Genomic DNA, 10,794 nt, shown 5'->3' with positions numbered 1-10,794 from the left:
CAGACGAAGATTATCTCGGCTACCACCTTTTGAAGAATCTTTTTTTTTTTTGATCAACCCTTTTGAAGAATCTACCAGTTTAGTTTTTAGTGTCATGGGAACCAGGATCAATTTTGATTTAGCGCAGGGAGTTGAATTCAGATTTCATGCAAAGTTCATGGCATAGTGGTGGTCTGGTAAGAAGAATTTTTTGTTTTGTAGAGATGATGGGATTTACTTTACCCATGGTAAGGAGGAACCAAAGTTAGAGTATAAGTGGATCTGCAATGTCCTTGACATGGCACCGTCTCCTTAGGGCATCTGCAATGGAGCCTCTTAGCTCCAAAACCTAGGTAAAAAATTATAAAAAATTTGATGGGTTCCACACAATATTAAGGATTAGCCTCTTCTTATCCTTATATAAGGATCAATCCTTGAGAAATATTGTCACTGTTTGCGGGTCCCGCTGTTAAGTGGTGATTTGCCATTGGTTATCTTTTTTTTTTCTTTATTGAAAAATAAATAATAATAAAAAAAATAAAAAAGTGAATTTTTAAGGATTCTTTACCGAATCCACGGTTGCAGATGGTCTTAGTCTACTCCTAAATCGTTCTCTCAATAAATTGTTGTGATTTACTGATATGAAGTGAAAAGATCTTTGTTCAAGTGGAATTTCATAAATTCCGTTCATGGAATGGGTACCTATTAATATATTGAATAAGATATAACAATTTATATATACAGTATAATCTCTATAAATTAATAATGTTGGAACTTTTAAATTTTATTAATTTATATAAATATTAATTTACAAAAGTTTTTTTATTTAATTTTTTTCTATTTTGTTCTATTTTGTTCTATTTTTATTTATAAAATAAGAAAGTATTTAATTTTATCGTATGCATATTATTTAAATTTTAGAAATTGATCTTTCATATTGTTTTATTATCTTATTTGGTGTATAATTTTATGTTTCATAGAATTATTATGTAATTTTTCGATATAATTTTAGTAAATATTATCAAAATATATTGAAATGTTACGAAAAAAAATTATTTTCATTGCGTATATTAAACCAACAATATAATGTTTAACTTTTACTTATATAAAATTATATATAGATAGATTATTAATTTATGATTTTAATGGAACTATATATTTATATGGAAGTTCTAAAAATATTATTATCTTATTATTTTATCGATTTATGTCATATTTAACATCGGTCCAACTTGAGACCGGATACATTTATTAATTTATAGAAATTATTAATTTATCGAATATTAATTTATAGATGTTCTGTTGATCAAAAAAAAAAAAAAAAAAATTTATAGATGTTCTACTGTAGAACACATCTTTTTAGTTTTTACCTCCTATTCAAATTAATGAAAAATAAATATACAAATGAATTAATTTTACTGAGATTTTCATAAATAAAATTATTAAAATATGTACTTTTACACTTTTTGTTGTTGTTAAAATAACATTAACTTCTAACTCTACCATTAAAGTCTTTTAGCTTAAAGGTAGATCTACCAGATTCGAATCTCAGTATGTGAGAGATGATAAATTTATCATTATTAATTAAGATTTTACTGAATATTTCATAAAGACAAATATTGTTATATGTATATCTTCTTTTTTTTTTGGAAAATAACTTTTACACAGTTATGTGTATACTAAATCTTGACAGGAAAATAAATTACACATGCATATAAGAACCATCCACTCATAATATTGAGCACATAGATTGATCAAAGCAATGAATAACCTCTACTGTTCTCTGTTTATCATTGCATTGTGCATAGGATTGAGTAATGCCCTGGTCAAAGAGAAAAATTCGGTACATTTTATGAACTCTCTTGGTGGAAACAACGTTCTTAAAATTCATTGTATATCAGACGAAGACGATCTAGGCGAGCACCTTTTGAAGCCTGGAGAAATCTACGAGTTTAGTTTTTATGACAGTATCATGGGAACCTTGATCAATTGTGATTTATGGCAGGGAATTGAATTCAGATTTCATGCAAATTTCAGGGCATATGAAGGTGGTGGTCTCATAGGTCATTACGGCAAACAGAATTTTTGGTTTTCTAGAGATGATGGGATTTACTTTACCCATGGTAAGGACGAGCCAAAGTTAGAGTATAAGTGGGTCTACAGTGTCCTTGACATGGCACCGTCTCATTACTGATCTGAATCTTTCTCTCAATAAATTGTTGTGCTTTACTGAAATGAAGTGAAAAGATCTTGTTTGTTTGAAGTGCAATTTTATGAATTCCGTTCTTGGAACGGATACCCATTAATATATTGAATAAAATATTGCAATCTATATTGAAAATTTGTACTTCCTACCCACAACATTTACTCTATTTGCACTCTCTACACACAACATTTACTCTATTTGCACTCCATACTATATTTTTCCCCAATTTTCTTTTCCCTATCATTACTATTTTCCTCCCATTTTATGGTATCCCATTTTATTTAGTATATTGAACTAATTTGCTCATCTATATTTAGAACGCAACTTTTTAATTCTACAACATGATACATAATATATTTAATATACATACACATAGTATATATATTGTAACAAAGACTTGATAGTTGATAGTTAGTACTCCCTCCGTTCTTTAATAATAGACTTTCTAGAAAAAATGTTTGTTTCAGAAAAGTGTATTTTTTGTGTTTTCTATGAAAAAATTATAAATTTTAAGAAAATTAATTGATTTTATTGAATTACTATTGGTTTAAATTTATTGAAAATTGAAAATTACAGAAAATGATCCATTTATTATGGTAGTTTAATGTGTTTTCTTAATATGTGTGAAAATAATAAAAAGTTTATATTTTAGGAGTATATGATTATTTTCGGGGTTTGCATGACAACTAGACTTACGTTAATCTGTATGCGCGTGGTTGAAGAGATTTTTGCAACTTTACGTTTGGCCCTTGGCCCGACGAACGTGTTTATAAAATTATCATGTATATATGTTTCTTCAATATCAGTGGGTTTTTATTTGTATAAATATATTTCAGATTGTATAGTTTAGAAAGAATGCAACCCCTGATCAATAAGACTAACTTCATTGTAGTACGTACTAAATTAGATAATTTAAATTTAGTTAAAATTAAATAATTTAACCAAAAAGGAAAGTTTATATACGCACAATTTTTATGGTAATATAATATTCAATCTTTTCTCTTTTAATTTTGTAATAAATCAGTTTTAGTGAAAATATAATAACAAGGTAAACTATTTTCTTGTTTTTTTTTTGTCATCAAACTATTTTCTTGCATACATTCCATATACATGATGCACAAAAAGTCTTTGACCATCACCAATTAATCATTACTCCCTCTGTTTTTAAATGTAGGTAGTTTTAGCAAAAAGAGTTTGTTTCATAAGTAGTTTACATATTTCAATGCACCTTTTTCATTTATTGGATATTGTGTGACCAATAAAATAATATTAAGCTTTTTATAATTGGTTGAATTAATTGATTAAATGATATATTTTTTTAGATAACAACTTTCTAAATATTTGTGCTTTTAAGTAAAACTACTTATAATTAAAAACAGAGGGAGTATTAATTAAGATTTTGCTAAACTTTCTTGAATACAATTTTTGTTATATACTTATATGTACATATTGAAAAGAAAATGATACATGTATTTTAGAACAATCCACACCTTTATATAAACCAGGATCTTTTAGTATTCAGATATGACCCCTCAAAATATAGAGCACATCGATTGACCAAAGGGATGAATAACCTCTATCTTTCTCTGTTTATCATCGCATTGGGCGTAGGATTGAGTAACGCCCTGGCCATCAAAATGAAAAATTCAGTACATTTTATAAACTCTCTTGCTGGAAACAACGTCCTTAAAATTCATTGTAGATCAGACGAAGACGATCTAGGCGAGCACCTTTTGAAGCCTGGAGAAGTCTACGATTTTAGTTTTTATGATAGTATCTTCGGAACCAGGATCAATTGTGATTTAGCTCAGGGAATTGAATTCAGATTTCATGCGAAGTTCATGGCATATAAAAGTGGTGGTCTCATACTTCATTATGGTAAGAAGAATTTTTGGTTTTGCAGAGATGATGGGATTTACTTTACCCATGGTAAGCAAACGCCAAAGTTAGAATATAAGTGGGTTTACAAAGTCATTGACATGGCACCGTCTCCTTACTGATCATAATCTTTTTCTCAATAAATTGATGTGATTTACTGAAATGAAGTGAAAAGATCTTCTTTGTCTTAAGTACAATTTTATAAATTCCGTTTCTTGGAATGGATGCCTATTAATATATGGAATAAAATATTGCAATCTATATTTAGAACGCAACTTTCCCCTAATCAAATTAATGAACAAAAGATATAAACATATGAACTCAACATGAGACATAATATATTTGACATAACAAAACTATTGTTTAGAATATAGTTCGATATGATATAATTTGCAGTTAATTTGCACTTCTCTAGCTTTGTTTTTGTCAAGCATGTCAAACAAAAATTATTTGGTTCACTTTAATTTCGATTTGGTTATAATGCAAACTAATATTTAGAGTACTTCGCTGTCTCTCCTAATGGTCAAATCTGAATCACTACTTTTGGTTAATAAATTTGTGTGTATATGAATACAAGTATACTTTTCTATTTTTGTTACAAAAAGACACATTACATTTAGTACTATGAAACTGAAAATAAAAATGCGTCATAGTCAAATCTGTAATCACTCATTTTAGTCAATAAATCTGACTGTATATATGCACATATTCTTTTCTATTTTTTTGTTTTTTTAGAAAACCTATTCTTTTCTTTTTTGTTACAAGGAGACACATTACATTTATTACTATGAAGGTATTGATTATTGAACATAGCTAGCTAAAGATGAGCAACCAGTATCGTCACGGTTCTTCTCGTCGTCCAAGCCAGTTCACGAGTTTGTATGTAGCAAATCTCGATCCACAAGTCTCTGATGAGACATTGGTTCAGATGTTCTCAGGTTTCGGAAAGATTATAAGATCGGTTCGAGCAAAGGATTTCAGAGGACAGTCGCGAGGATTTGCTTTCATTGAGTTTGAAAGCAGTGTAAGCGCTGAACAAGCCGCTGAACAAATGAACGAAAGGTTAATAGGTAAACCAATTTGACGAAAACTTGTTTTGATTTTATTTTCATAGATTTATTATATAGTCTCAAAGTCCCTTCAAGATTTCATGACAAGAATCATGATCCCAAATGGTGTATGTTTGAAATAAGATAGAATTTCAAATGATATGTAATAAACACACAAAAATTACTCGTTGTATAAATAAGTTTTAAGTTGGAAGTTTTTAAACTTTGACACCAGAAAAACCAAAACTATAAGGATAGCTAATGTATCAGATTATTCTCCCAAAATATGTTTAATCAAAGTTAGTATTGCTTATAATTTAACTGCCTTAAGGTTTAATTTTTTTTGTGGTAATGTGACGAGTAGGTCAGAGGATTCTATGCGTCGAGAGGACGCCGAAGGTCGACGAAGGTGATTACAGTACTAGATGAGATAATTAAGTAACTTTAGTGACAAAGGTATGCAGTAATAAAAAAAGAATGCAATAATAAATTTATATTATGTTATTGTAAAATTTCGATTATAAAAAGCGTAGGCATTGTTTCAAAAAAAAAACTGGGTATATTTTTATGGTGGACTTGTGGAGTAAGAAAATGTTTATTTCAAATTTTAAAATGGTGGCATATTCTTTAAACGTTACATAGTTACATGTAATTACGAGAAGAAAGTAGGACTGTAGTAACTAATTAGTTGAATGATTACGAATGAAAAAGTTGTTCAATAGTGGAATCTTGTCCAAGTGAAACAGATGTTTTCGGATACGGTAGAGATGAACTGTATAGAGAACTCCGGCTAACGAAACCGTAGCGAATGAGATCAACGTCAATATCCAGAAATCCTGAAACACATCCAAACACACAAATTATAACGAAAACAAACCTTATGAATTTGAGAAGTCATCTGTAAATGTTAGTGGTTATTTTACCTTAGGATTAGATACAATGATACCTAAAAGATTAGCCATCAAGTCAAGAGCCGCTTGTAACGAGTTCTGTACACCTCCAACCACACAACGGTCCGATTCCGGTACAAGATCCTAAACCAATGTTCCCAAAACATGAACACACTCAATAACAACAACAGAAACCAAAACTTTGATGAAGCAGTATTAAACAAAACAAAACAAAACCACTATTAGCTTTAAATTCGCACCTGCATTTGTTGGATTACTGCTAGATCAAACATCCACAAGCCAAGCCTTGAAGCAGCAACTCCAGCCATGAGCATGTATGATGCTACCTTCTCCTTTTGAACCCAAATCGATCCAACACAGACCAAAAGACAGGTCCACTAGAGAAACAAGAACCCAACTTCGATAACAAATATAAATAGACCAAATACGGATCATGTATAGTTCTGAGTAATTAATTAAATCAGGGTTCTGATGCACTATCATCTCTAGTAGATATACGTTCTACCTTATTTAATTTGTACACTAGGTGTTTTCATACACTATGTGCAGTAAAGAATCTTTTAAATCTAACTTATATTTAAAAATAAATTTTATTAAATATTATAGATTTTACTATTTTCTTACAAATATTTAATATAGATTTGATATATATTAAATTAATTTGTATGAAACTAATAAAACTGATACACAATTGTATAATTATAAAAAATTTAGCCTAAACAATATTTATAAAATTTGTAGATATATAAGAAACTAATGATCTTAAGATTAGATATTTAAAATTTTAAGATATTTAAATTTTTAAAAAAATTATAGAAATTTTTGAAAGCTTTAGTAATATAAATTGTATAATTATACAAAATAATAATATTTCAAAATTTGAAATGCTATATATTATATTTATTTTATAGATGATATATGAGTTTTTACTATATTTAAAAAAATTTACCAAAAAGAAATATCAATATTAAATGTAATATATGAATTATTACCATATTCTAATAAGTTTGACAAAAATAAAAATTAACATTAAATGAAATATTCATGTCATATTTTTCCGGAAGCCATGTCATCAATTTCATTTGTTTTGTGAAATTGATTGTAGATAGAATATGTGGCAAAATCACTTCGCAAAATACAGTATAGGTAATTGTAATAGGGATAGGTTTTTAACACTTTTTTTCCAGCTAGGTTTTCTTGTAATCATCTCCTTTATAGGCTAGTGGTTTTATGGAGACTTTGATTGATTAATATAACACATAGCTTGTTAACTTCTTTCTCCCATGCGTAAGAAGATCTGATTCTATTCAGGGAAGATCATACAACACGATTTATATTGCATTTCTCTAACTTATTACTCTGCTATGTCACATTTGGATTAGTATCATATTACCTGAGACCAGAAGGACCAGAGTCCGGTTCTGAGTGGTGAGAGACGGGACAGCAAGAGAGGGTACACGACTGTAGCAGTTAGTCCAACACCTGCGCTGATTCCTCTGCCTATACCAATGATATAAGTAGGTATCCCTTTCCACTCCAACGTTGCCGTCATCAATGTTCCAAAGCTATTTAAAAAAGATAACTATATATATTTATGCAAAAACAAAAGCCAACACTCTGATTAAAGAGAGATCAAAAGGTAACCTGAGGACAGTGAAGAACAATAGAGCTAAAGCAACTCCAGGAAGCACAATATCTTGATTGAGATAGTTCCTCCACGCATTAACAAACGATGAATCAGAGATTCTCTCAAGAATCCTCATGTTTCCACTTCTACTTCGTGTGTTCTGATCGGTTAAAAGAGGAACATAATACTGAGATGCAATATCTGTTTGAGACGACAACCTTAAACTCCTTCTCTCATCGCTTTGTAGTACCGCAGGAACACCATTATATACAGAGATAAAGAGCCAATATTCGATCCACACGGTTATAGTAGCCCAAGCTGCGAACGTGACCGCTGATGCTTCTAGAGAGACAAAGCTAATTATAAAGCCAGTGATAACCGGAGACAGCAGCTTAGAGCTCAAGTCAATTCCTCTAATAACAGAGTTCATTCTTGTTAAAACATCCGGTGAATGACCTTCCGACATAACCACAACCCTGTAGTAATATCAAGAAAGTCTCAATATATCAAATTGTGGTTACAAAACCATTTAACCTTAATTTACCAGTCTCGTTCGATCAAAATGGTGCCCGCAAGAGTAGAGAGTACACCGATGGCACCAGAAAGGTTTGTTAACACGACTAATGCTGCGAAAACCGGGAAGTTTTGAGACTTGAGATCAGGAACTAGCAGCAAAGCAATGACTGAACCACCAGCAACAATGAAGGAGAGGTTCTGAGTAACAAGCCACAGTCTAAGGACTTTAACGTAGCTCATTCCATCTATCATTTGGCCTACAATGGGACCGAAAATGGCGGTGGAGCCGGATTCTACAGCACCGTACATGGCAGTGAGAAACAAAGAGTTTGGCCAGAGGTAAATCATATATAGAGCTACAGAGAATTCCCAAGTTCTGCAATTTCAGTTTCATATAATATAATACAAAAATTAAAGTAATTATAAACTTACGTGCAAATCATGTTTAAAATTAATCTACGAAGATTTTGATCATACCTGGCACCCCATCGAGCAAGAAAATAGCCGAGATAGAGAGAGATCACCATGGAACGTGGTAACAGTGGCTCTTCTTCTTCTTGATGTTGTTCGCTTGATAGGAAAACCCTAGTTTCTGTCTCCTCCATTTCGTCCGAATAATTTGATTCTTACCTCCGAATTTTAATTGAATCTGATACTCAGAAACATCGATCAAAGCCAATTCAGTGTTCATTGTATGATGCTAGGTAGGTTTTCTATTAAAAGGGTGTAACTATTTAACAATGGATGGGGATAAATAAAAAAAGACTTATTCTTAGATCCACCCCCTAGGGTGAACCTCTAGGTTCACCAACCAATAAGATTGTTTTATTTTATATTCGATATCTTTTAAAAAAGGAAACAAAATATTGTCAAATTATATTATGTTTTTAAAATTAAAAAGTAAAAAAAAAATAGTAATAATTACAAAAAAAAATATTTTACGTCGTCAGCATAACATTAAACCCTAAACCCTAAATTCTAATCCCTAAACCCTTAATCTTAAACCCTAAACCCTTGGATAAACCCTAAACTCTAGGATAAATCCAAAACTCTAAATCAAAATCACTACACACTAAAACATTCAAGCGTTTAGGGTTTAGGGTTTTAGTGTTTTTTATTTAGAGTTTAGGATTTATCCAAGGGTTTAGGGTTTACCCAAGGGTTTAGGATTTACCCAAGGGTTTAGGGTTTATCCAAGGGTTTAGGGTTTATCCAAGGGTTTAGGGTTTAGGATTTAGAGTTTAGGGATTATGATTTAGGGTTTAGTGTTTTGTTGAGAACATTAAAAATATTTTTTTTAATTCTTTTTTCTGTAACTATTATCTTTTTTTATTTTAAAAACATAATATAATTTGAAAATATTTTGTTTCCTTTTTTAAAAGATATCGAATTTGAAATAATGAAATTCTATTGGTTGGTGAACCTAGAGGTTCACCCTAGAAAGTGAACCCAAGAATGACTCATAAAAAAAACTGAATAAAATTATCGGCACAATATTAATATTATTTTCACTGACCAAGGTTTCACATAATTTTTGTTAATATAACATGTTGTTTGACATAATGATATGACGTGCTATTTTACAATAATCCGTATGTATTTCATTGAACATATCATATGATTTTTACAAATATAACATCTTATTATTTTTAAAAAAATTGGAAATAAAAATTTCAGTAGAAATCTCAAGTAATTCGAATAATAAAAATAAAAGTTTCCAGTGACAAACACCATTTAGTTAAGTGCATAAAAGTATATGGAAGTTGGGCGTTTCATTAATTTTTAAAGAAAGCATTTACTCGTTAGAAATAAGATGATAAGAATCTGTCATATGACAATTTCTGATCCATCGAAAAAACATATTTTAATTTGTAAACCGGTCAAAACAATGAGTTATGGTTTCTCACTTTTGCATCTGATATAGAAGATGTAACAAAACTTTCTGAAAGATCAATAAAATCCAACTAAAAGTCCAACTTTCCTAAAAGACATAGTTCCATCTAAATACTACTCCACTATTTGACTTCCAACGGTATTCATCCCCATGAAAACATTAAACAATCTGAAGAAAACAAAACGAATATCTTCAACGGACGCTAGAAAGTTAGAAACAAAACCTCACCCGGCACACGAGCTGGGAGGATGAATGATTGAATCACCAAATCAAAGTCGTGGAAGTCAGAGCAGATCGAGACGGAGAGAGTTTTAAGGGCACCTGTGTGTTATTAAGCCACTCCGAATATTTTCTTCGATTTTTGGCTTCAACGATGATCCGATCTATATCATCAATACTAAATAATATATCGGACAGCACAGCGACTGAGTAAATAAGACGGCATTTTTCGTGTGAGAATCATAGTTTATATATAAGTATACAACTTGTTACGATATAATATATATGTTCGATCGACTACCAAAAAATAAATAAATAATTTGTTCTGTCAATGTACAAATTTCAACATTATCTTCTCATGATATCTCGATTTTCTGAAAATACTGTAGGCATATACGAACAAGAAACATCTTATATATTATATTAAGACATGAACTCATGTAGCATGGCATCATGTTTTTAATACAGTCTCAAAGTTTTGGACGTACTTTTGTAACTGATTGTCACGTTACGCT

The 10,794-nt window shown here is 30.4% G+C and overlaps 3 protein-coding genes across 3 annotated transcripts; 2 read left to right on the top strand and 1 right to left on the bottom strand.

Moving 5' to 3' along the window:
- The first annotated feature begins 1,705 nt into the window (after positions 1 to 1,705).
- Positions 1,706 to 2,320, top strand: BNAA03G00980D (S-protein homolog 9). The gene has a single exon (XM_013884626.3). It carries the CDS (start codon positions 1,742 to 1,744, stop codon positions 2,171 to 2,173), a length of 432 nt encoding a protein of 143 aa, XP_013740080.1. The 5' UTR covers positions 1,706 to 1,741; the 3' UTR covers positions 2,174 to 2,320.
- A 661-nt stretch (positions 2,321 to 2,981) lies between these two features.
- Positions 2,982 to 4,349, top strand: BNAA03G00970D (S-protein homolog 9). Its single transcript, XM_013883170.3, has one exon. The coding sequence runs from the start codon at positions 3,751 to 3,753 to the stop codon at positions 4,183 to 4,185; it is 435 nt and encodes a 144-aa protein (XP_013738624.2). The 5' UTR covers positions 2,982 to 3,750; the 3' UTR covers positions 4,186 to 4,349.
- A 1,347-nt stretch (positions 4,350 to 5,696) lies between these two features.
- Positions 5,697 to 10,444, bottom strand: LOC106443006 (solute carrier family 40 member 2). The gene is made up of 8 exons (XM_013884627.3): positions 10,289 to 10,444; positions 8,644 to 8,815; positions 8,195 to 8,542; positions 7,668 to 8,126; positions 7,417 to 7,588; positions 6,263 to 6,400; positions 6,036 to 6,146; positions 5,697 to 5,948 (listed from the first exon to the last, which is right to left on the bottom strand). The coding sequence occupies exons 2-8, from the start codon at positions 8,769 to 8,771 to the stop codon at positions 5,793 to 5,795; spliced, it is 1,512 nt and encodes a 503-aa protein (XP_013740081.2). The 5' UTR covers positions 8,772 to 8,815; positions 10,289 to 10,444; the 3' UTR covers positions 5,697 to 5,792.
- Between the last annotated feature and the right edge of the window lie 350 nt (positions 10,445 to 10,794).

Source organism: Brassica napus, chromosome A3 (assembly GCF_020379485.1).
Source record: "Brassica napus cultivar Da-Ae chromosome A3, Da-Ae, whole genome shotgun sequence".
Classification (NCBI taxonomy): Eukaryota; Viridiplantae; Streptophyta; class Magnoliopsida; order Brassicales; family Brassicaceae; genus Brassica; species Brassica napus.
Note: the sequence above shows the minus strand (reverse complement) of the source record. Positions and strands in the feature narration are given on the sequence as shown.